This window comes from Zootoca vivipara, chromosome 16, assembly GCF_963506605.1.
Source record: "Zootoca vivipara chromosome 16, rZooViv1.1, whole genome shotgun sequence".
NCBI lineage: Eukaryota > Metazoa > Chordata > Lepidosauria > Squamata > Lacertidae > Zootoca > Zootoca vivipara.
Window position 1 is genome coordinate 3,178,696 of NC_083291.1, and position 27,676 is coordinate 3,206,371.

The 27,676-nt window shown below is 40.2% G+C and overlaps 1 protein-coding gene across 3 annotated transcripts in view; it reads right to left on the reverse strand.

The window, feature by feature from the left end:
• Positions 1-27,676, reverse strand: part of CNTLN (centlein) — a 176,674-nt gene that overhangs the window by 94,964 nt on the left and 54,034 nt on the right. For 2 of the 3 annotated variants that reach the window (XM_060268842.1, XM_035140509.2), the window contains 5 exons: positions 22,707-22,898; positions 12,473-12,646; positions 8,113-8,238; positions 6,570-6,691; positions 434-559 (listed from right to left, as the gene is read on the reverse strand). In XM_060268842.1, the coding sequence (XP_060124825.1) occupies positions 434-559; positions 6,570-6,691; positions 8,113-8,238; positions 12,473-12,646; positions 22,707-22,898 (740 nt within the window). The remainder of the gene's footprint in view (positions 1-433; positions 560-6,569; positions 6,692-8,112; positions 8,239-12,472; positions 12,647-22,706; positions 22,899-27,676) is intronic. The other variant, XM_035140510.2, reaches the window with a different exon arrangement.

Below are 27,676 nucleotides of genomic sequence, written 5' to 3' on the forward strand. Positions count from 1 at the left end.
TAGCAGGACAGGGCAGGGAACCAAGAGAGCTGAGGCATTCTGCATTGCGTATGTATCAAGGAGATCAAACAAGGATGGCTGGCTAGGTTATCCCCTCACCACCTCATTCCAAAAATGAAGCACGGCAGTGTGTAAAATACAGGCTAATGAAGAGCGACACCTCCAACAGATGAGAGCCACATTAATTAACACAATCCCTAGATCATGTAATACAGTTTCTGTTAGTGCTAGCAAACTTGTTGTCACTGATTTAAAAAGAGGGGTGGGAGGAGGGTGGTGCTTTCCTCTCTGTTTCTAGGAGAGGAAGATGATTTAATTTTGGTCTTTGAAAGGAATTCCTTCGTGTAGCCTTCAAACCCCAATGAGAAGAAGATTTAGCAAACTAGCAGCACGTTTTTCAATGTATATGTATTTTAAAAAGAAAGAAACTCACTTTTCAATCAATAGCTTTTTGTGTTCCTTTTTGAAATACGCCAGCTCGTTCCACACAGCATCAGAATCTTCTTGACACAGCTGCCGGGGATGAGAACGCTCCTTTCCATTTTTGCCGCTTCCAGGCCTGTATTTAAACAAACAACGACAACAACAAAATCTATAAAATAAATGATTTTAAATGTCCGTGAAAAGTGTAATGTCCCAACACTTGATATTGCTACATGTAATGCCATTATTGAAACATAGCCCTAAATTTTCACGTAAAGAAACTGAAATTTCCGTTAACTAATTTCAGAAGGATAAACTGCTGATGTGGCACTAGAGTTCAGAAATGGTGTGTGTCAAACTGCAACATTCGCCTTCGTTTGCACAGTCAGCAGGGAGAAAGTGAAAGGTAGAGATGTCAGACATGGTCTCAGAGAAAGGTGAGGAGCCACCAATTCTCCCAGCATCTAGTGTCAACTGATCCTTAAGTAGCACAAACACTTGATCTGAAGGAAGTAACTAAGCATATATCAACAACACACAAAGGCAAGAAGGAGGAAGCTCTTCTTCATGATCTTGGCAGTTCCGTTTCAGACAATCAGAACTTCACAAACCATGGTGTTTTCATACACAGCCCTTGTATAGAGACACTGGTCCCCGCAAATAGTGCTTCAACATTAGTGGTGCCAGTCACAAGCCCACTGCCAGGCCTCTGTACTCCCCAAACCACCATAGCGATGCAGCCTACAACTTCCTGCACAAAGATCCATGACATCACAGGCATGCATGAAACCTCTTTTCTTAACTCATTGTGCTCCACAATCCAACTGCCTGATAGTCAAAGCACAGAATTCTGGTTAAACTCGGATCAAGGCTCTGCTTAGCCAAGAGACTCACTGGGTAGCCTTGGATACGTCCAAGCCTTTCAGACAAACCTGCCCCTGCCCCAGAATCGATTGCATTTGAACAGAATGTTGCTGTTATACAAGACACTACAGCTAAGCTCGGGATTCTACTGTCTTTCTTCAGAAGGAATTTGGAGATGTGATTCATAAGCATGCCAAAACACAAACATTACATGAAAGGCTTTGTGGCAAAAACTGACATATGACATTGTCCACTTGCCTCCCAAGAGAATGCTGCTTATGATCTTACTACATGTTTGATTTACGTTCCCATTGTGCTGCTGTGTTTGGGGAGGTTTGAGCATGATCCCACACGGTGTGGACAGAAAAAGACAAATAATCAACAGACAAGAGGAGAAAACCCCTCTAATTTATGCCTTGCATAAACAACCTTGCTGACTATGGTGAGTCATAAGTGCAAAACCAAACTGAAATAACAAAGTGGTATGGGAAACGTTTGATAGGCAGTAGTGTGCAAAAAATATAACAGAAGAAAGGACATAAATAGAGGTCATATTAACAGTGATAGGAAGAGAACCAAGCAATTGAATCAAATTATAAGCTAATACAGATGTACTGTACTTTTCCATGTATAAGACTAGGTTTTTTTACTTTTAATTTATGTAAAAAAAACTGTGGGTCGTCTTATACACAGGGCAATCTCCCCGCTATTTTCTTAAATTGGAGTCCCTAAAAATAGGAGGCATCTTATACACAGAAAAATACGATATTTGCACATGTTCCTGAAAAAAATATGTCATCTATATTATTCATATATTTATACATTAATATTTGAATTTTGAATACCATCTGATTTATTGATTTATTATTAGTTTTATGAGATTATTATTCCTATTATTATACCTACTTCTAACCATTAGAAATTGTATATTAATTTTTAGAAAAATAAAAAGCCTTCTAAGAATAATAAATTGATAAAACAAATGTTTTCCATTAAAATGATATATGAGCAATCCATAGGTTTTAAAAGTGCATGCAATGCCCTATATTTTCATTTACACCAGAAGGACAGTTTACTGTGTGCAATAATGCCAAGCAGAATGATTTCTGAGAACGAGTTCTAGTGTAGTACAATGCTTTACTCACATGCTGCCCTTTGATGTCCCTGTAAAAGCCACATGGCGAATTCAAGGAACATGAGATTCCTTTGTTCCTGCAACTCTGAATGGATTTCTTGTGTCTCAGGTAAGGTATGGATGTGACGGTTTGCAATCTTCCCTTTTGTGTCTAGTTTGACAAAGTCCTGATCTAATTATGTCTTAGAATCACTTCTCTCAAAGTGACTTTGCAAGTCAACAAAACATCTTTTATATTTTAAATAGAAATATTCAGCTTGATCCAATGTTCTGTGGGTGCTCCGCTGCATACAAGGAACTCCTCGCAAGAATTTCCCATTCAAAACAAAACCAAGCTTCAGGTACACAACGGGGATGGGAAGCATGGAGCTGCCCCAAACACTGACTTGAGTGTGGAAAGTGACTCACACCTCCATTGAACAAAAGCCAATGTGTGTATGGAACAGTTGGATCCATCCTTTGGATTCACCTTCTGTGCAACCAGGGCCATTCCTGATTACTAATTTACTTCAGAATAATTGCGTACAGTCACCATTCCGTAGGACAAGTGTGTTGGTTGCAATGGTCTCACATTTTCAAATAGTAGTATTTTCTTTATCAGAAAATGTTATTTCTAGCAGTCAATACTACTTTGTGGAATGTGTCTGTGCATCTGCTTTGGACACCTAAAGGATTGTGATAAGTGACACAACTCTTACCCTTGCCAGAAGCTTATATTTGATTTTGATTTATTTTTTTTAAGACTGGAAAAACCCTCTTTATAAGCTATGCCTCCCCTTACACATGAGGAATCAAGAAACCCTTTAAATATTCAAGAAATGCAACCACTAAAAAGTCTCTCCCCTTCTCTCCACACTAATGAGGAGACCTGTGGCTCAGTGGCATGGCACATGCTTAGCATTCAAAAGGTTCCAGATTCAGTCCAGATCTCTAGACAGGGCTGGGAAGGATCTATCTGAAATGGGAAAAGTCAGAGCTGTCCATTGAAGCCACTGAACTACAAGGGCCATTGGTTGGCTTTGGTATACAACCACTTCCTATGTCCCTATACCATGTTATTTCAAAAACAATTTCTTTTCACAGTTTAGCCATCCAAAGCCTTTCCAGTAATGTACTGCTCGGAGCATATCCCGATTTAAGATAATATAATTGCTATTCCCTGCAGCATGTGGAAAACCAGGCATGATAATAATATGTATTATTGATTGTTAATTTAATTTGTATACCGCCGTAGATCCGAGGGTATCATGAGATTGGATCAGGGCTAGCATAACTGTGGTCCTAAAATAAATAGTTGAGGAGTTTTTTAATTGTCCAGAAAGTTCCTTGCTCGCTGATACTACAGACCCTGTGCCCAGATGACAAGTTTATAACAATCAATTTATTCATTATCCCAGTGAAGAGGCATATTCAGCCAACATATCAAAACTCCTCCTACTGAAGACTGGGGTTTTTCCAGGGAGAGGAACAGCCATGCTAATTTGCTGTGTTTCTGTGATTCTGGGCTAAACAGCTCAACAAAAACTGCTTTTATTTAATTTGGTAAATGAACCCAAGTGTCTCAGAGTACTCCACATATGAAAACAAAAAATAAAAGATTGTTGTGTGGGGGTTTTTTGTACCAGTTCAACATACCTAGAGTCCCCATGGATGCTTCCATTTGGTTGGGGCAGAGGAAAGGAAATACAGTGATACCTCAGGTTACGAACTTAATTCGTTCCGGAGGTCCATTCTTAACCTGAAATCGTTCTTAACCTGAGGTACCACTTTAGCTAATGGGGCCTTCTACTGCCACCACACGATTTCCATTCTCATCCTGGGGCAAAGTTCTCAACCTGAGGTACTACTTCCGGGTTAGCGGAGTTTGTAACCCAAGGTGTTTGTAACCCGAAGCATTTGTAACCCGAGGTACCACTGTAATGGAAGCAGAAAAGGTGGTCATTTCTTTTCTTTTAATAAACCCAGATACACAACAGCTGTCTAGGGGGAATAGAAAAACCAGCAAAGGCCCCTGAATAAATCAATACATGGCCTTGATTCAGAGTTATTCCTAAAAACCCATTCAAAGAAGTAGCAGAATCTCAACTAGTTTTACTGTTATTTTCACTTCCATTGCTTAATCTGGGTTTGCTTCTTCCCTATAATTTATAAGCATAAATGATTAATTAGCAACACATTCTGGTTTTGAATTAACAATACAATCTGTGTAAATTAATTGTGGAGCTACCAAGAGAACCCCCCTCTGCTGACCATAACTCTCAAGAGGGTCTGTATTATTTATTTATTTATTTATTTATTCCCCGCCCATTTGGCTGGGTTTCCCTCCACTCTGGGTGGCTTCCAACAAATACCAAAATACATTAAAATATCACAATTTAAAAACTTCCCTAAACAGGGCTGCCTTTAGGTGTTTTCTAAATGTCAGATAGTTGTTTATCTCCTTGACCTCCGATGGAAGGGCGTTCCACAGGGCGGGTGCCACTACCGAGAAGGCCCTCTGCCTGGTTCCCTGTAGCTTTGCTTCTCGCAGTGAGGGGACCGCCAGAAGGCCCTCGGCACTGGATCTCAGTGTCCGGGCTGAACAATGGGGGTGGAGACGCTCCTTCAGGTATATAGGACCGAGGCCGTTTAGGGCTTTAAAGTTTATCACTTCACTTTGAATTGTGCTCGGAAACATACTGGGAGCCAATGTACGTCTCTTAGTGTTATGTGGTCTCGGCGGCCGCTCCCAGTCACCAGTCTAGCTGCCGCATTCTGGATTAATTGCAGTTTCCGGGTCACCTTCAAAAGTAGCCCCACGTAGAGCGCATTGCAGTAGTCCAAGTGGGAGATAACTAGAGCATGCACCACTCTGGCGAGACAGTCTGCAGGCAGGTAGGGTCTCAGCCTGCGTACCAGATGGAGCTGGTAGACAGCCGTCCTGGACACAGAATTAACCTGTGCCTCCATGGACAGCTGTGAGTCCAAAATGACTCCCAGGCTGCGCACCTGGTTCTTCAAGGGCACTGTAAGAAAGGATATTTATGGCAAATTTCTATTAACATGAACACCATGAATTGGGTCTGGAAACGAACCAGTAATCAGTGCAGCTGTTTTTAAATGGGGGTTATTCAAATTAGAAATGGAACCCCAACCAGTTATCTGGCTCCTGTGTTTTGGAACTGTTGTCTTCAATGGTAGCCCTATGTGCAGCATGCTGCAATAATCTAATCTGGTAGTTATGAAAGCATGGAGAACATTGGCTATGTAATATCTGTCCAAAGGGGCCATATCTGGAAATAGGCACTCCGGGTCACCAAGTTACGACCTGCTAAAGTTGCCCATAATTTAAAATCTAAGCTGTTCTTACCCATCACTCACAGAAGTTATACCATGTGACCTAACAGTAAAAATGGAGTATAACTGCATCTATTAATAAATGTTTCAGGAGTTTATAATGATTATTGCATACTACGCAAAATTATTTGGAGTGTACAATGAAATCTACATGTAAACAAATCAATTAAATAATGGGTGATATTCAACTAACTGTTACTCAGACAGACACACTGAAATGACTGGACCTAGCTTAGTCATGTTCCTTCTTTTCAATGGATCTACACAGAGTAAAAGTTGGTTGAATACCCCCCCCCCCACTGTAAACTCATTAATTAAGAAGGACTTTAGGAGAGGTAAAATAAACCATTTGACAACTTAGAGAATGTAGTCATACTGTATTAAGTTCATTGCAGCAAAAACAAAGGGGTGGTTTGGCATTACTCGTCTGAGCCTTTGCTCATGCCCTCTCCCCAAGCATATGCACAGCCTTCTTCCTCCTTTCTTCATGGACAGAGAAAAAAGCTATATATAAACAATGGAACTAAATGCCCACAAAACACAGGTACTGTACAAGGAAAGGACAGTGACCATTCACAACAGAAGTAACTGGTGGCTCTGTTCATTTGTGAAACTTATAATGGAATTCCAGTTCATGCCACTTGTTTATACAGTAACATTTACTCCTATGAGCCTATGCAATAAAGGCCAACAGTATCGGGAAATTATCTTTTCCCTGCTTTAATCTACTTCTTTTCTAGAACACCTAAGCAGCAAAAGTTATACTCAGATTTAATACAAATAATGGTTTTTAATGAGCTGTGTAACTTACTTGCTATAGCTTTCCTCCCATTGTTTTAATTGCTTTTTTACTGCTCTGTAGTTGGTCTGTAACATCTGCAGCCTCTTTTTGCGCTTTTCATGGGTTTGCCTCAGCTCATCGTTTTCTTGGATCTGCATAATACCAAGGTGATGTGATAAGATACGACTGAGTAAAATGCAAGCACTTAAAATGGCAGTCTGCTACAGCTGAGGTTTTTTATTATTATTTACGATCAACTGACAACACAATGTTCATACACGGTGACAGAAACACCCATGGCATTTAGAGTTGGAAAAAGGTTGAGAAATGGGCAACCAAACGATCAAAGAGATGGAGAGACTCCCCTACAAAGAAATGTTGTAATGTCTGGGACTTTTAGTTTAGAGAAAAGGCAAGTAAGAGGTGAGATGACAGAAGTTTATACAATTATAAACTTGGCATGACATGGAGAAAACGGATAAAGTTTTTTCCCCTCTCTCAAAACACTAGTCCAGTGAAGCGGGACATTGGAAGATTTAGAACACATAAAAGAAAGTACTTATTTACCCAGTGCATAGTTTTGTTTTGTTTTTGAAAACAATAATTGGGAATACAGATTCTTAGAAATGGATTTATTTCACAAACGTTCTTACAAATATTCAAAATAGTTGTGACCAAGCACAATTGTTTAATTACTACAGAAACTGGTTGACAAGAAGCAACACAAATTACCACCTCAATGTATCCTCTAAGCACCTGTGGCCTCTTTGAGATAAAGAGCTTTTATGGGACATCAGAAAAACTGAAGTTGTCCTATGCAGAGTACAGTATTCCTGGGACTAACAAGTCATGTTCCTTCCTATTAGTAACACAGCCAATACAGATCAACTGTGCACTGCAAAAAAGAATTGATTCTTAGCACTTGGCTCCATGTTTTTTTGCCTATGAGAGTAGCCAAAACCTGAAGCTGTGTTGTTACCCAGTGCATAGTTTAACTATGGAGCACCCATAGGAAGTAATGATGGCCATCAACTTGGATGGCTTTAAGATTAGACAAATGCATGGAGGGAGAGGTCTATCAAAGACTACTAACCTCAGTGACTAGGCTCTGCCCTCTACAGTTGGAGGCAGCAAAGCTTCTGAATACCAGTTGCGAGAAACCAAAATCCTGCTTGATGGTCTCCCACAAGCATCTGGTTGGCCACTGTGAGAACAGGATGCTGGAACAGATGGACCATTCTTATGGCCATTTCAGACATGGGGATATAACTTTCTAGGGTGGACAGATAGATTTGCAGGGATCCAGCCCCACAATCCTTAATTAAAATTCTATTTAAGTAGCTGCTTGAACATTTTATTTCATTTTATTTGTTGCACAGGACTGACTGTGAAAATGGTAAAACTTTAAGCCCATGGAAAACACATCTTATTTATTTCAATTTCCAATATGCATTGCTATGTATGCTGGGTTTTATAAAATGACATTGTGATTTTTGTTTGTCTCTGTCTATGCCAACTGAAAGCTAATAATAATAATAATAATAATAATAATAATAATAATAATAATTTTCACCTTTAGCTGCAGTGTCTTTTCTAAGTTTTCAATCTTTCTTTCAGCTATTTTAAGCCTTCTTAATTCCTCCAACTCTTTCACAAAGCTCTTTGGGGACAGAGACCTTGAACGTTTCACAGGTGGTTCCTCGAGAATAAAACAAGGACATGGTTGAACTGGTTGGAACACCGGATTATGAAAGACATGCAAAATTAAAGAACAAGTAATTTTGAATACTAATAATGAATTATAAAGAAAAAAAATCCTGCATGGAATACCAGAGAAATAACAAGCAGAATTACCACAGCGCTACCACTAAAGGTTTCTCTGTGACTCGTTAATGAGAATATTCATTTACATTTACATTGTTTCTTTCAGAATAATGATGTCCCATTAGGGAAGACTAAAGGGTTATAGACTCAGAAATGCAAGAAACCTCATTACAAAGGAGGGGATAGAGGCTGATCTAATTGCTCTATAAGGGTCCAAGGTTACACTTGATAGGACAACCAGAAACAAGAGGGAAAGGATTTTTTCCCCTTTGAAATAGTTTAACACACTGTGAAGTTGAAGGAACAATATGCTTGAGGAATATAAATACAACAGACAGTAGATCTTACACCATAATGACCATATGGTCATTAACTATAATATGCCTAACTAGAGACAAGAGTGTGTGTTTATATTATGTGCAGCTTTCTGCAGCAATCTGGAGAAAGGATGTGTGAAAATAGCATTTAAACTGGGCAACCTTCTTGCTCCCACCATGTCATATGCCTTTATGTAAAAGGCATGAAAGATTCAGATCAACTTCACTGAATTCCTAGACAATTTTGGTTAAAAGGCTGGGCAGTATCTTAATACCACTATGGTGCACTTAATAGTTTAGCAGCGTAAGATATATAAAGCTCCTTTAGCTTCCCCAATTCTTTTATTTTGTAAAACAAGGAGCCATTGCAGTGCCTTCAAAATTCATTAGTTTTTTTATGACACGGAGGAAAAAGAAAGAAATAGGGCTCTACTGTTCTTTGTTTTTGCACAAAACGGAGAAGGATTCGGACTGTAGTGGAACACTTCTTTGAAAAACATATTTAAATATATGCTTCCCATCAACTATAACGATAATCTGAGGAAGGATGAGGTATGCTACTTGGCTGCATAATCTTGTTTCCTGCCAGGAACAAGATTGTGCAGCCAATGCAGGCTTAAACTCTGTCTTCTCACCCATCAGCTGACATTCCCTTGACATTAGCTGAAGAGCAGATAGGCGTGGTTTGGGGGGAAATGGCCTCATGGGCCAAACTGGAATCCCTGATCGCCAGGATTTGTGCAATTTCAGCCTTTTTTTCTTTTTCTTTTTGAGCCACTGTAAAGGCAAGTGGCTTGTGGACATGAGTATTGCCTGGCCACAACCCTAGTATTGTCTACAACACTCCAGGGGTGCTTGCATGAGAAATCATAGCTGCCAAGTTATCCCTTTTTTAAAGGGATTTTCCCTTATGCTGAATAGGCTTCCTCGCGAGAAAAGGGAAAACTTGGCAGCTATGATGAGAAATGTTGAGTATGAACTGGCCCACAGACCAAAACAATAAAAGTTATATTGCTTTCTCTGTCTGCCGGTACTGAAGGCATAGGATGGCAGAGGCAGATGTTCAAGGTGGATGTTGCAGAACTGTACCACCAGCTCACCACCCTTTCTCCGATTCCAGTGAGTCAATCCACATTTCAGTAGGAATTATGTAGAATTGTAGTTAAGGTAACAGATGACATCAGCTTGTCTATTCTGGCAGAGTGTTTCTTGCCGCTAATGCATTGCTATGCTATATAAATCTTTAAGAACATTTTTATGCTTGTAGCATTGTAAAGGCTATTATAATAAGATACGTAAAGTGCCATGTACATTGATGGTGCCGTTCAGATTATAAAACACATTTTGCTGTAGATCATCCGTAAGTAAAGATGAACTGGTTGCACAGGCCAAAGAGCACAAGAATGGAAAGAATTCTGAAGAACATTTATGAAGTCTTCAATAGAATAGAAAGGTTGACGCAACAAAGTGAGTCGATGTTGATGCAAGCCCCAATGAGGTGCAAATGTTTCATGCTAGAGGCTTTCCTGGAGGAGGTCAGAAGTGGAAAAAAGGTTGCTAATAGAACTACTGTATAGTTTATAAGGGTGGCTTATAAGAGTAGATTCTGTTATACCACAGATAGTGGGACACTTCAAACATTACTGCAGTGTGGGACAATTAATGGCCCCCAAATTTGTTGCCCCATTTGCATTTTTTTCAGGCAGCAGCAGCAATGGCAAAGGTCCTCTTGTCAGGTGCCTCTTGTGGCAGATGCTATCTCCAGCGGCAACACCAAAAAAAGATTTGCGGGGGGGGGGGCACAGAAAAGGCAGTGTATATTTCTGAGTGTGGAAGTTGTGTCTCACTTGTTAAGATCTCTGAACCAAAAGAATCAGTACATGTTAATGGCAGGAGTCTTGTAACAGGAGGTGGCAAGTGGGGATGAGCTCCTTTGGGGGCACTTGCCTCCTGCCCCCCCCTTGGTGCTACCTATTTCCTACCCAGAATGCCTCCGATACAGTGTTGTCCCTGAGCATCCTAAAGGGAAATGGCAGCTTCCCCCAGATCCTGCGCATTCTGGGGGGATAGCGCAGTCACTGCAAAAAAGGTGGATGTTAGTGCAGGGGAACATTTTTCTCCAAAATTGTTTCAGAATTATTCTGTGTCCACAGCATTTGTGGGAGGGGGTGACAAGAGAACATCCACTGCAGCTGTATGTTCTACCTTTAAAAATTAAAAAAATGCCATCGAAATGCTGCCTGGTTCACTTCGCCCATAGCTTTTAAACGGAACCTCCTACTACAGTATTTCAGACATAGAACCGCCTTAATTATGTCTAATGGTTCCAAATTAGAAAAAAATGGAAAGTAGAAGGCACCACTTCTTACACAGGGGTCAAATGATGAAGGAGTCCCTGTTTGACCACATATTTGTATCTTTACAAATATCCTAGTTTCAAAATACCACAGGATGTTGTTGTATTGGCCACCAACTTTTATGGCATTAATAAGGGAGTAAAAAAATTCATGGTTGGTAAGGCTATCAGTACGGTAATTAGTAGTCATGATGGCTGTATGCTATGTCCAGTGTCACCAGCACCACAGAAGGGCTCTTGAGCTTGTATCCCGCTTGTGATCTTCCCATAGGCATGTGGTTGGTTACTCTGGAAAACATGATGCTCGACAAGATAGGCCTGGTCTAATCTACAAGGGCTCTTCTTGCTAGCTTCCAGGTATAATTCAAGATGTTGTTCTGTTCTGACCTATCCATGCAAGAAGTCTGAAGACAAGTGTTCTATGGAGCTGCTTCACAATTAAGAATAATCAGAACCAATGAAAAGACATATTTTGGCTGGTATCTGGAAATTAGTGTTATACAGGTATAAAAAGGTAAAGGTAAAGGGACCCCTGACCATTAGGTTCAGTCGTGACCGACTTTGGGGTTGCGTGCTCATCTCACATTATTGGCCGAGGGAGCCAGCGTATAGCTTCCAGGTCATGTGGCCAGCATGACAAAGCCGCTTCTGGCAAACCAGAGCAGCACATGGAAACACCGTTTACCTTCCCGCTGTAGCGGTTCCTATTTATCTACTTGCATTTAGACGTGCTTTCGAACTGCTAGGTTGGCAGGAGCTGGGACCAAGCAACGGGAGCTCACCCCGTCACAGGGATTCGAACCGCCGACCTTCTGATCAGCAAGCCCTAGGCTCAGTGGTTTAACCCACAGTGCCACCTGGGTCCTAGGTGGGACTATTTTGATGTAATACAGTTTGTTTTTGTTTTTAAATGACATGATGTAGCAAGCCCCGAACATCTAAGAGCAGAGAGAAATACAAATTCTAATAGGTAAAATAAATGGAAAATAACTGACTTCAGATTCAATAATTAATTCTAAAGATAAAACAACACCAGTTGTACAGAACTCCTAGCTCAGCATTTATATTAATTGCAAACTTTTAGATCTCAAACTAAATTTCTTAAGTTCATCTGTTTGAAAAGAATGGGCATCCTCACAAACAGTATCAAGTAATAAATATTCATCTTAAGAATCCTACAAAGAATTGAACCTTTAAATAATTTCATTAAATTAACAATCCTTTATTCAGTGTTTAATAAGGTAAAACTTCCTACTCCCAACAGTTATTTTAACAAGTCTTTGGCAGATAATAAAAACACTCTTCGATCAAGCTTCCAGAATTATAAGTAGCATCGACAGTTATTAAAACTGGTATTATCCAAGTCCCAGAGCAAAATGTCAAGCTTTGCCAACCTCATTTTGACACAAATACACAAGGCAATAAAGCTTTCCTACCTTGTATTTCTTCCCAGCCTTAACACTGATGCAATCCAAGAAATCTCTGCTGCAAAGGCTATGATCTGCTAGTGTATGATTTGCTCTTTTCAATTTTTCTTTCAAAAGCTTTATTTCAGATTTTTGTGATAGTATGAGATATTCTAGCTCACTTAAAGAATACTGCTGGAATTCCTAGAAAACAGAAGGGAAAGTACTTTGGAATATTTGGGGATAAAAGCAAAATATGAATACTGCTGCCAACATACTATGCTTCACATATTAAATCAAAACGTTGCACACCAAAAAACTACCTTTTATACCTGGGGCTGGGGTGGAATAAAAGAAAATATTCAAGTGCAATCGGACATAGGGCTAAGTTCAATGAAACATTTATTTGGATTGTACCTGTTGTGATATGAACTGTGCTCATAATGATTTGGATGCTTCCCACAGGCATTTAATTTATTTAATTCAATTCCATAGCCCTCCTCATCCCAAGGGAACAGGATGGATAACAATATGCTAATTATAAAACTTATCCATTCTGAAGGAAATCAGCCCTGAGTGCTCACTGGAAGGACAGATCGTGAAGCTGAGGCTCCAATACTTTGGCCACCTCATGAGAAGAGAAGAATCCTTGGAAAAGACCCTGATGTTGGGAAAGATTGAGGGCACTAGGAGAAGGGGACGACAGAGGACGAGATGGTTGGACAGTGTTTTCGAAGCTACGAACATGAGTTTGACCAAACTCCAGGAGGCAGTGCAAGACAGGAGTGCCTGGCGTGCTCTGGTCCATGGGGTCATGAAGAGTCGGACATGACTAAACAACTAAACAACAACAACAATTATAAAACAGTGGATATTTTTTTAAAAAAAAACCCACCTTGATCTATACTAACACTTTCATCTATCCTATCTTTGGCATCAAAAGTCAGTAAAAGAAACACTTTACTGCTTCTGAAATGCACTTAATCACAGGGAAGTGTCCAAGGAAAAGGAGATCCAAAGTTACAATGCAACTACTGGGAATACATTTCTTAGTGCCCTTTCTGTCCTGGCTTAATACATAAATGACACAGTTGATAGGAGCTCTTAAAGGCTTCAAAAGAACATAGGGTAAAGACGACTTCCTATTTTGGGCCCATACCATTTAGGCCTCCATAGGTCATTGCCAACATTTTAAACTGAAAATAAAAAAGGCATTAGAATGCTGGTGTGATGCACTCATAATGCACCCCTCACCATGGCTCAAAAGATGAGCATAGCAGCTTTTATCAGCTGGAAGTTTCAAACCATCACCAAAACACAGGAATCCGTGTTGTTTTGATGTATAAACTTATAGATATACCATGGGAGCCTTGGGATTATTCACCATGAAATGTGTAACAGAATTCTAACATATTTGCTAGCAAAAGTTCTAAACCTTCTCCATGTAGCCAATTATTACAATTCCAACTCTAGAGAAAACATGATAAAATGTGAAACACAAAACCAGAAGGTGACAAGTGTGGATGCCTCAGCAAATGGGTTTGTCAAACCCTTAGCAACTATCAAGCGACTCCAAGCTCCCCAGCCCACCTCAAGGGTTGGAAGTAAGTCTTAGGCTTGCAGAAGCAACCTCCAATTCCCTCATCAAGCAAATTAAAAAAAAAATGGCTACACAAGGAGACTTTACTCTCAATATGGATTTGTGCAGCACCAAGACAGAAGACGTAGCATCTGAGAGTGTGGTGCTGATAATGCCAAGGTTGCAGGTTCAATCCCTGTATGGGACAGCTGCATATTCATGCATTGCCGGGGGACTAGATGATCCTCAGGGTCCCTTCCAACTCTACAGTTCTATGATTCCATGAATGGAACCCTGTCTGACAACCATGTATTGAAAATGGGTGAATAAATTATTCCTACTAGTTGGAAGCTGGGCAATGCACTTACTTCCACTGTAGCATATGAAAAATCATTATGCGAGCCTCAGTTTAGTTCTGCTTAACTTGGGGTTGTTTTTCTAAACTCATTCTTTGTCATGGGTTCCTCTGACCTGGTTCACTTTTATCTGCTCTCTATTTGTGGCAGATTTTAATCTGGACATTATTGGCTGCATCCATAAACCATTTTTGTGCGTACAGAATTGTGCTGCTGCACACAGGTATGGACTATACAAATGTCAAATGTTTCCATGTACTGCAGAATTTGCCCTTCAACTTTTTCCTTATTAGCATGCTACGTCCAAACAACTCTGTTAGCAGCTACTGGATGAGACATTGCAAGATTTAAGGTTTATTTAACTTAGATTTGGATTACTTGCTCAAATGCCTAAGCAGCAAAAGTGGATATTTAATTAGAATTTCCTTGTAAATCAACAAATGCTACCAACATGCTAAAATATAAAAGAAAAAAATGAAGTTACTAGCCTGCAAAAGAAATTAATAACCTGCAGGGCTGGCCCAAGACATTTTGGCACTCGAGTTGAAACAAAAAAATGGGTTCATTTGCCTGCAATGAACTCCATGCACCTGACTATAGCGAATTACTATACTGTATCTACCAGCAGGTAACAGGCCCCTCTCCCTGAGCCACCATCTTGCTAATTCCCTCCTTCCTCTGAAGTTCCTGTGTGGCTCTAGCATGTTGAGGGCTTCCCCACCCCCCTTAGTGTGATCCCTCCACTGGATCTGTAGATGGGAGTCTTTCTATCCATGGAAGGCAATCTGGATCCAATCCAATGTGTAGCCAAGAGAAATACACATTCAAATGTCAAAAGTGTGTGTTTATTTTCTCACAGTGCAAAAATGCCAACTTGTCCTAATAGCTCAAAGTAGAATACTGCAATTTTAAATATATATATATTAAAATTCTCCTACTTGCTCATTTTACAACATGAAAATCTGCCTCAAAAATAAAGCCCCTATGATCACACTGCATTTTGTAAGACTAGATGGACTAATGGGGATGATTTGCCAGAACTGGTTGGATATACTCTTGACTTTCAAAGTTGGCACCTGCCTGGCACGGGTAAGATGCATAAGGGCTCTTAATTGCATCTATGAATCTAAGTGCATGAGGGGAAGCAGGGGCATGTGAACCAATGGTAGGCTGTATGTGAATCAACCTAATAAGGAAATGACATTAACAAGAAATATACATATAGTTATGTGAGCAGCTCACATGACAAGTTTGTATTGAACATATAGAGATGCATTGTATCATCTAACTGTGCTAAGATAAAAGGAAACATCTCACTAATTGTTTTTCTTAGTTAACACTGCAGTAACTTAGTTTTCATACAAGTGCAGCTAGCAAGTTCGAAGGAAAATCAATTTTTATAAACATTGTAACAATATTTACTACACTATATAGTGAGGAATAGCATCAAAATTTGTAATTACCAGGCATGGCATGTATCTGTTCAAAGTATAAGGCCCAGCTATAATGTAAGTTGTGTACCATTCTCCCCTCCTCCCCCCAAAATTCTTCTCCATCTCAGAATGATAAATCAGATTTGGTGATCAGGTGATCTGCAAAGCTGGAATGTGTAGAAATTATTTACTCTTAACTTCTATTGTGTCTTGCAAGCCCTTAATATGGTTATTAGGAGGGGAGAGAATCTGACAATTTTGTTTTCGCTTGGTTTGTCATTTTCCAGTCTTAAGTTCAGGTCTCCACATGCCCATATCAGTTTGCATTTTTTTGAAACACATAGGCACATCCTCATCAGGATTTGAATGTGATTTTCTGCTAATATACAAATCTGAGTGTATCATTTTGCCCAATATACATATTTTTGCAGGGCAATTTCCCCAAATATTGTATGCATACTTTACCCCAGTATATGCATTTCTGTGCACATTACTAGGTTGGATAATTGTGTTGTGAAATTCAGGGAAGAAGAAGAAGAGTTTGAATTTGATATCCCGCTTTATCACTACCCTAAGGAGTCTCAAAGAGGCTAACTATCTCCTTTCCCTTCCTCACCCACAACAAACACTCTGTGAGGTGAGTGAGGCTGAGAGACTTCAGAGAAGTGTGACTAGCCCAAGGTCACCCAGCAGCTGCATGTGGAGGAGCGGGGAATCGAACCCGGTTCACCAGATTTCAGGGGGAAATGCAAATATAAAAGGATGGCTAGCTTCAGTCTACTTGTTGTTCCAGAAGGTACAACTAGATATGTTCACCTTTAAATGAACACTGAATTTAGGGGAGGCTGAATTTTCAAGGTGCACTCCACCAAGGTTGGTACTATGGAGTGAAAACAAGGCAAGAAGGATGGGGATCACACTACAATTCCTAGAAGGCAATGCAGAATTTTCAGAGAAATGGGGCACTCATCAGGGAAGCCGCAAGGAGTTCAGCCATCACTTTATAGGCCACAACTTTATAGACCATGAGAACATTCCATAACACAACAGGGCTGAGCCTTATTGAGCCTAAAGACATCAGGATGTGATGAGCCTAGCCAATTTTCATCTAGATCTTGGAATGTTCCATGTCCACGATGAAGAATGCCCAATGCAGACAGAAAGCAGGGGGGGGGGGTTACACAACTCACAGAGCTCTGACTTCATAATGAATTCTGTATGATTGTTGCATATGGCCACAATCCAGAGCCCACATGCCAGACAGTTTGGCAATACTTGGACACCTTTCTGTTGTAGCTTAAAGCCCCATGTTAATGTGTGGGGTGCCATCTGGACTTTTGTCTGTGACTATCATTCTAAGCCCTTTCCAAAGCCTCACTGAAATCAAAACTGCAGCATTTATTTCACGCTAAACTGAGCTACATATTGCTGACCATATTATCAGTGCTAGAGAAGACTTTCAAACAATTTTGTTGACTGCAGTGGGTACTTTACAGAGACTGCAAGGAAACGCCTTTCCATGCCATTTTAAGTACATTTTGCACACTCTTTCTGCTTTCAGCACACTGACACCTAGATTGTGTTTTCTAATCCAATGCAATAACGCTTGTGTATGGAGCATCTTGCCTCATATGCAGAGTCGGACCTTAAGCTGACCTTAAGCTTTCCTCTGGGGTTACAAGCATGCAATTGTGTGATACAGTTGTATATTAGCTTGGGAAGGCAGAGTTAGTTTGATTAGGAAGGAAAAGGTGCTGTTAGCTCTTCCGTCTTACTGTTGCTAACAAACACAGCCTTATAAGCCAGCTACACCAAAGTTTGCAAAACGGTTACACTTCTGTCACCAGTACAAATCAAATCTTGCACAATAACGGAGTAAACCAGGAGCGACGCTTGTTATATATTATCATCTCTATACATTAGAATCTCAATCATACTCAAACAAATTCACCAAAGTGTGGTTTTCAATCTGCTAACTATGCATTCCATAATAGCCTGTAATTATTAAAAACTGACAAGAAAGCTACGCCACCTGTGTTTATGTGAAGCCAGGTAATGAAAAAAACAACAACGCTGTCATCACCTCTCAATTCCTGATTGCATTATCAAAACTGTAGCTGAGTTTGGCATCTGGGTGTGACCTTGTTAACTGCTAGGGTAATTAAATTTATTCTATTGGGAAAAGGGATGATAAATTATTAGCAAGAAGATTTTGTTCACATTTTATTAAATTGGCCTGTCAAAGGGTCGGCCAAATTATCAAGGGCCTCATTTATTGGAGGCCAGCCATATTGCCACATCTGTTACAATTATTTATAATTTCAGCAGTTGAAAACCAACTGAGTTAGGCATCCGCCATGTAAAGTAATTTACAAATTATCTGATGAGGGTTTTAGCTTCTCCCTCATTTCTAGCCAGCAGAAAGCCGCACTGTAATTACAGAACACGATTAGGTTCTTTGGGGAACTTATCTTGCACTCATAGCCATAGTAAGATGCCGCAAGAACATATGGAGGAGCTTGTGCTGCTACTCCCTGAAGCTCGTGACCCGCCTGCCGCTGAGCCCTCGAGTTGAATTTGAATGAGAGTGCCATGGCTAATGTTCTACACATGCACCATTTATGCCACAAAACAAATCGGATCACTGTTAATTATGAAGCAGCTATAATCAGGTCTTCACATCTGTGTAATGTGAAGCGCAGTAGGCTCTATTCCAATAATGTATGACTACCTTTGGGTCGCAAATTGTGAGCCATATTGCCTCAGTAGTAGTTACTGAATTCAAAGCAACTCCTTTGATAAAAGCCCATCACAGGGATATTTTTATCCAGATTTGTTTTTTAACACAAGCTTCTCTTTATCAGCTATTGACCAGAACAGTTAAAGCATATGGCAAAAGTTCATTAATGAACGGGAGCACACAGCACTCTAATTTAATGAAACCACTTGAGCCATAAAATCAGATCTACTTAATTCTCTCTTCCTTTTTCGTTCCTCTTCTGCATCTAGCCTAAACCCTGAACTCTTAGCACAATATCATGAGCAACCCAAATGGGGAAAAAAGTGAATATTTTTATAAAAGCTGATTTGTAAGAGGCTCCATGGTTTCAACAAAGCAACACTGACAAAAATAAGATGTTAAAAAAGTTCTTTTCCCACCACATTATTTTTAACATAGAGCAACGTAAATTATTAGGACACACATCATTTGTATTTTAAAGAGTATTCTCTAGCAGCTGCTTTCTAACAACAAAAATGCTCTTTATTCTGTGAAAAATCTTTCTGTGAAAAGCAGCTAAACAAGCTGCACCCAGATGGCAAACCAGCTACAGTTTAATTAATCCACTAAAAGCCATTCAGTTTTCAGTAAGGGTAATGTAATTTTGAATAATTGTAGGGGAAAAAATTACTAAACGTTCTTAAGTTTTATGATAGCGGCATGAACACTGCCACTATAGAGTAGTTAAAGTTGAGTTGCTGTTTCCATAATAAAGCCCTGCACTTTCCCATTCTTACTGCTTGCCTTTGCTTTGAGTGGGAAATGGATATTCGCTTTGCTGGCTTATTAAGCATATAAACATTTAAGCTTCACCAACTAGTCCTGAAGACAGAAACTTTGGCTGCGGCACTTCGCAACTGTCTTGGAACTTCTTATTGGATAACAGAATTCAATCAAAAGGGCAGGGGTGGGGCTTGCATGCTAAACAGCTCCTAGAGGTGGTAAAACCCAATACTTGCAAACTTTTCAAACTATGTTTCCCATTGTGCACCTTTCTACATACAATAATGTTGCTGATGCACTGCTCCCAGCAGCCCTGTTACTATTAACAAAAAAATGGTTACTGCACAGAGACCCTCCACATTTATTTGAACATGGGATGTTCCTCATCCTGCAATAGAGAATTGTCTATGCATTCCACCTATGCAAACATACCATGTCGCAGGGTTGGGAAGCTACTAATTCAAATAAAACGGTGCTAAAAATCACATGGCTGCAACCATAAATAAGAGGCAAAGGTCAGAAATGCTTAATATCAGCCTTGTATACAGCATATTTAGCTGAACACTGTCTCTGCTAATATTTTGCTAGCGATGTGAATGAAATTACTGAAATGAAAGTTAGAAATGATAACTCTTTCTGTCTCTCTCACACACACGCATGTTAGAATAGGAGTGCTTATACAAAAGATAAAATGTGCATGCATTGCTCAAGAACATTATCCTAAGTACTATTATTTGAATCAGCAGAAGGATTATAATTTGCATTTCTCAAAGGAAATAAATACATGAATAATACTCATTCCATGTGTTCACAAACCGCTGAGTAAATTTCAATGTTTAGGTTTTTTCCAAAGGGACAGGGTTGAAATAGGAAGGACGGGGGCAAGAATCATAGTTGATTAATCTTATGGGTTTAAAACAATTGATTAAAAGAGGCACACAATTTCACCTGAAGAACTGACCACTTTGAAGAAGGGAAAGGCATTTTTTTGTTTTTTACATTAAATTCCCATAACTACCTTAAAAAAAATAAAAATGCAGGAATATGCCCATTGAGCCAGGATTTCAAGATTATTTCAGGAGAAATAGCAAGTTTGTTTGCCTTTTGTGACCAGTACTGCTAAGCATGGTCAACTCAAGCGGGGGGAATGGCAGGAAACCGGACCAGGGAGAGGATGGTGCAAGTCAGGAATGGAAACCCTGGACCACCACCACCACCCAATGCTGTAAAGACTGCAACCTCCATCATCACTGACCATGCTGACTAGAGCAGGTGGGAGTTGGGATCCAGCAGCACTTAGAAAGCTACAGGTATGTTATCCCTGGTGGAGAACAATATTAGGGGATGGCCAGGGATGGACATATGCACTCTTTGTTTTAAGCCTGGAAAACTGCTGTTTGTCTTCACAGCAAAATGCCGGTCATGCCTATTTCTGCACCATCACAAAGCACCAGCAGGTGGAATGTCCTGTCTTAGAAAAGGCATTCCCTTCTGTATGAGGAAAATAAGTCAAATGTCTCTCCAACAACAGTGTCCATTCTTGATTTGCATTGTTTTTGTAAAAGCCTGCTACCCAATTAATTGGAAGCACATTTGAACGGATTGAAGAGTGCGTAATCAACCAGTTGGTGGTATTAATTGACCAAACGTTACACCCGCAGGGTTTAAAAAGTTGGTCTTCCATTGGAATGTGGAACTCTCTGGCCTATATGAACTATGTATGAACTATGCAGCTGTGCAACCTTGGTAATGGATTGGATGAGAGCCAACAAACTGAAGCTCAATCTGGACAAAACTGCGGCACTGTTAGTGGGTGGTTCTCCAGAGGGGAGGGTGCCTGCTCTTAATGGGGTTACACTTCCTTTGAAGGAGTGGGTAAATAACTTGGGGGTACCCCTGGATCCTTTGCTGTCCCTCGAGACTCGGCTGGTGGCCCAGTTATTCCCCATTCTGGACAGGGATAGCCTAACGTCTGTCACCTATGCTCTGGTGACCTCTAGGTTAGATTACTGCAACATGTTATATGTTGAGCTGCCTCCCCTCCAAAGGCAGTTCAGAAACTTCAGCTGGTGCAGGATTCGATGGCCAGGTTACTCACTGGGGCAAGACAGTAAGGGGATATTACACTGATCCTGGCCCAACTGCACTTGCTACCAATTAATTTCCAGTCCCAATTCAAAGTGCTGGTTTTGACCCATAAAGCCTTAAATGTCTCAGAACTACAATACCTCAAGGACCGCCTTTCCTCATATGAAGTGACTCAGACCCTGCAATAATCATCTGAGGCCCTTCTTCATGTGCCCCCTCCACAAGAGGTCCGGGGGGGGGGGTGGCAACATGGGAATAGGCCTTTTTTGTGGAAAGCTCTCCCCAGGGTGGCTCATCTGGCACCTTCCTTACATATCTTTAAGTGCCAAGCAAAAGCATTTCTCTATAACCAGGCATTGGGCTGATCAAACATTTTATGGCCTTTTAAATGTGTTTGTGGGAGGGGGGTTATTGGTTTGTTTTTGTTTCATTATGTAGTTTGTGTTCTCATTTTTTGTGTGAACAACAACAACAACAATAATAATAATGTAGCGTGGGACCTGGGAACCTTAGTTCAGTGGGTTCTCAAAAATCACAAACACGGTTGTGGAGAAATTGAGAGTAAGGTTTATTGCTGAGCAATAAAGGTCCAGTAACCTACCTCAGAAAGTCTGGACCCCGGTCAATGGGTGTCCAGGGGTTTTATAGGTTTATCAGATATTACATATTCATATATTGCATTAAGCATCAAGCCAATGAGCATTGGACAGCACCTCAGAATCCCTCCTTCTATCTGTGTCCTCGTGAGGAGATTCACTTCTGCTTTCTTGTACCGACCGTTGGTGCACTCTTAACTTTCCCCCAGTTACCCTGTTAGACCTTTGATTTAGCTTAGCAAGCAAATCAATCTCCTGATGTCAGGGTACCTTTGTCCCAGATATATTTCAGGCACCCAGTCTCAACAGCAGACAACCTGTTCTGCAGAACATTTGGGGACATGGGACTATGGCATAACTGACTTCCTCCTTGGGCAATCTGCTTAGCTAGATGTGTTATTCTGCTAATTCAGCTGTAAACCACAGGAGCACATTGTAATATGATTTCTTACACGGCACAATCTTAATGCATAAATGGTTACACAGAATACAAACTTCTAAGCATAGTAAGATTATAAATGTGTCCTTCAGATTATATATGTTTCCTTCAGGTAGGGTGCATCAATAATAATGCAAGTGCTGCAGAAAAACTTAACTTAGTTGGTGCTTGATTGTTTCATGGGTGCATGGTGTTATATCTACCAGGTCATTCACTTGGACAGTGGGATACCAGTAATTAAAAATACTATTTGCCAACCATTTTCTCTCACCTCTTTTCTCTGTTTTGAAGGACTTTCGGGTTTTGAAAACAGAGAGCTGAGAGCCTGTTGAAGTTGTTCTTCCAGCTGACTGATATGTTGTTCTTTTTCAAGTAGTTGATTCTGGAGAGAAGCTTGACTTTGCCGGAGCGCCAACTCACTTGCTTTGAGTTTCTCAAAACATATGGTCAATTCATTGTAAAGCTGTTTTAAGATTTAAGAAATTTAAGAAAAATTTTAGATTTAAGAAAAAGTGTCATTATGAACAAGAGTACGTGTTCATAAATATGCAACTACTAGAGTGTGAAATCTAGCAACAAAATTCAGAGAACCAGTATACAGTAATTAAAACCATTTTCATCCCTTGTAAATGCTGATCCCACTCTGCCAGATTTCATTTAAGACAGAGTTCCAATGCCTTTCATCAACACATAGAAAGAAAATGTTTCACATTGGAACTGTAGTGTACTACCTATAGTATATTTACCTATATTTTACACTAAGTAAATCTACAGAAGCTATTCTGCTTAAAACTACCTTAGATGTAACAACTCGCAACAATATTACAGTATCCCAGAAATGTATATTCTACACTACTAGTCAATGAAGGCTATAGGCCAAACAAAACATGACAAAAAGCAACCATTTCTATCAGATTCACATATAAATTGGGTGGGTCTAGTTTTTATAACAAAAGGTGACAGCATGTGAAAGGACCTGAATCCACCGGAACTTAATCTTGCTGGAGATTCCTAGAATGCAGGGATGGAAGGGAGAGGGAAAGGGACAGAAAAGGGACTTTTGCCTTTGCAAATATTTCCTACAGAAATTAGACCACATCTACTTTATTCATGAATGGAACAAGCAAGACAAATGCAACAAACATTTTTTGCCTGCCAGGGCTATCTTGGTCCTAAAAACATGAACGCAGCTTTAGCTTGATGGGTACAGTTTCACATGTCATGGGTTATAGAAAATGGATGGGTACTGCGTGTGCATACAAATGATTTTTTCTAGTTTCTATTTAATATTTGGCAAAAAATAAATAAATACAGTTTTCTGTTAATTGAAGTATAACAGAATACCATTTCCAAGTTTTTTCCTGCATCACATGTATACTGTTATATACATAGCAACTAAGATGATCAGGTTTCGAGTCTAAGCCATCTAACTTGTCTGGATAAAAATATTAAGAGAACAAACAAAACCTGCCGCCACCCAGCAATGCAAATGTCTACATTTGCAAAGGGCCCAACAAATTTTCATCCTCCAAATGGCTGAAACCAGATAACAGACTTTATATTCCCCTAACAAATCAAAAGTGCAGTATTCCAAGACAACTGTCTCCCTTGCATTCGTGTGCTGGCTGGAAGAACTAGATAAGGACTTGTCAGCCACTCTATAGGCAAATTCACAGAGGAAAAGTCTTCTACGTTTCCAAATGGCATTGAGCCTATCAGCATGTACGTCCTATGATATATTGTCCCTTATAGCAAGATCAATGACCTCTATTACTGGTCAGATAGCCCATATGCCCAGAACCTCAGGTCATGTGACTCACTGGCATATCATTTAGGAAATAATGGAATTTGCATAGACAGACCAAGTTTATTAGGTCACAGTTGATCCCGTGGCTTAAAAGCTACTGCAAGCTGCCTTGAACAAAAGAAGATAGGATATAAATTGAAATAAAGCTGCTACAACAAACTTGCTGCACCATTCTACATATATGCCTACTCGGATGTAAGTCCCAATGAGATCAATGGCACATAATCCCAGTTGCATGTGTATGGGATTGCAGCTTCAGGAGCGAAGGCAAATGATTGGCAATCTCATGTGATATACACAGACTCAAATACATGTCAAATGATCAATCCATCTTCCTTTGTATCGTCTACCCTAACTGGCAGATCCCCAGGACTCAGATGGGAGGCATTCCCAGCCTGACCTAGAGACACCAAGGGTGAAGACCTTCCCTGCTTCTGAACAAAACACAGAGAGAAGCATTCACCACCCTGCAGAGCCCATCGCCCAGCCCTTCCCGGCTAGCTTTTATAAGCCAGGATGGGCAAGGATCAAGGAGACAGGTGGTTGGTTTCACTCGTCCAAGCAGCCTGTCCACATCCTCAGAGGTAGCGGATTGGAATTGATCCCACGCAACTTGACTAGACAGGACTCTAGCACTCTCCCGCCCTAGCCCTGCTTCCACGGAGTCTATCTCTTCCCGAATCTGAGCGACTTTATCTGCAAAAAACTTTGCAAAATGATTGCAGGAGATCATGTAGCCTGTACTGGGCCCCGATGGAGCAGGTGGTTCTGCTAAATTACGAACCACCTGAAAGAGTCTCCTGCTGCTGTTTTCCGCAGATGCAATAGAAGCAGTGAAGAAGGTCTTCTTCGCCGTCACTATCACCACTTGGTAGGCTTGACATTGAGTTCTAACTCGTGTCCGATCAGATTCAGAATGAGTTATCGGCCACCAGCGCTCTAGCCATCTCAACTATTGTTTCATTGCCCTCAGATTCATGGAAAACCATGGGGCTGTCCGGGCTCCATCCAATCAGAGGGTGCTTCGGAGCCAAACAGTCAATAGCTCTGGTTAACTCCACATTCCAGTGGGCCACCAGGGAATCGGCTGAAAGGCCATCAACATGGGATAAATCATCCCCTACCACTCTCTGGACCATTTGGATACATTAAGTGGCGGGGGCGGACAAAACTACAATGGAAAACATCTCCAGAATCTCAGGCGTTTTTGTGGAACACAGTCTAACCAATGATCCCAAGTTGGAAAAACTGGATGTAGGCATTCAGTTCCACACTAATATCAAGATGGGCTACACAACACTACTTCCCCTCAGTTCAAATATTTTAGGTTAGTGGGTTTATGGAAACTCATTGACATCTATTTTATACTGTATTTATAGCTCTTCTTCTCAAGAAAAGGAAATATTTTCTAAAAATGTATACCAACTATTTTACTGGTCCCAGACACACCAAGTGCTCCAGTAGCATGCTGGTTTTAATGAGACTCAATAGATTTATCCTCACCTAAGACTCAAGGTGGTGAGTCTTAAATCAATACTAAGGATAATAAGACAACAAGAGTTTCTCGGTCTCCAGACTACCTTATCAGCACACTCTGAAATTTACAGTTTTGTTTCAAAATGCAGCACTTCCCTTCAGCGAGGTCTTGGCTGCCTAGCTATTTATTAATTGGTCTGATTGAAAATCTCATAAAGGTAAGCTTTCTCAATGGTCCAAAAGTAACATTGTTTGCTTCCAAACAGGAAACTAATTTTAAATCCTAGACCACATCTGTGTTTCCTCTATCTACAGAAATTGGGACCAGCAACACGGATAAACAAAGTGTCTTCGGTGTACTCAATCAAGTGTTGTTTTACAAAGCTTGCTCAAATGAGCTTGATAAACCCGAAATGAACTTGACCAGCTCTCCAAATATAAATCCATGGTCACATCATTAGCTTGAAAAGTCATCACACTTGTTTGTCTGAAGCCTAGAGAAAGAGGGAGAACAAAAACAGGCTTGACTTTCCAAGTGGATCAAGAGAACAGATTTTATAAGAAATGAAATAGATAATTAAACAGTCGGTCTGTAAGCACTTAGATAAGGATGTTGTGATAACTAAGAGCCTGCAAGAGTTTCTCAAAAACAGGTCATGTCAGACAAATCTTATTTTTTTCATAGAGTTACCAGCTTGGCTGACAGGGAAATGCAGTGGTTGTAACGTATCTTGATTTCAGTAAGGCTTTCAATGAAGTCCCCCATAAGAGTCTTGCAGAGATGGTGGTAAAATATGGGCTAGATGATATTACTATTAGGTGGATTTGTAGCTGGTGACTGACCAAACCTAAAGAGTGCTCACCAATGGTTCCTCGTCGTCCTGGAAAAAAGTAAGAAGTACCACAGGGTTTTGGCCTTGGCCCAGTGTTGTTCAACATCTTTATAAATTACTTGGATGAATGAATAGAGCAGATGCTGGTCTTTTTTAATTTTATTTTTAACACTAAACTGGGAGGGATAGGTAATATCACGGAAGATACAATCAGGATTCAAGATGACGTTGACGGATTTGAGAACTGGGCCAAAACTAACAAAATGAATTTCAACAAGGACAACTGTAAGTGCAGACAGTTAGGCAGAAATAATCAGTTGCACAAATAAAGACTGGAGGACATCTGGCTTGGAGGCAGTACATGTGAAAAGGATCTAGGGGTCTTAGTAGACTACAATATTAACAGTGTTGATGCACCAGCAAAAGAAAAAAAGCTAATGCAATTCTAAGCTGCATCAACAGAAGTACAGCATCCAGATCAAAAGAAATAATAATACCATTGGGGAGGCATGATTATAACCTTGCATATGAAGACTGCTGATTTTGACAGGTATTTTACCTTTTAGGCTGCTGACATATTTAGGTTTTTGTAAAACTTCATTGGCTTCTAACCTGCTGTCTCTGTTCCTAATTTTCATTTTAATCAGTTTTACACTGTTTCTTTTATGTGATGAAGTGCCACAGTGTTCATTCTGCAGGAAACTGAACCTTGGTAGCACCCAATCCTTGGAACTCCCTTTCCATTAATATTAACCATGTGCCCTCACAATATTGTTTTCAACGCCTACAAAAACCTCCCCGCCCACACACACACACATGTAATTTTGGTGTGCAATTTTAAACATACAATTTTATTAAGTATAACTGCTTTGAAAATTCTTTTTAATGTAAGTTGTTCTACATGTTCGTTTTATTTGTTTTGTTAATGAATATTTTAGATTGTCTTTTATAAATCTCTGTTCTACCTTGATCAGACCACACCTAGTGTGTCCAATTCTGGGCACCACAATTTAAGAAGGATGTTGACAAGCTGGAACGTGTGCAAAGGAGGGCAACCAAGATGATGAAGGGTCTGGAAACGTTTGAAGGAGCTGGGTATGTTCAGCCTGGAAAAGAGGAGACTGG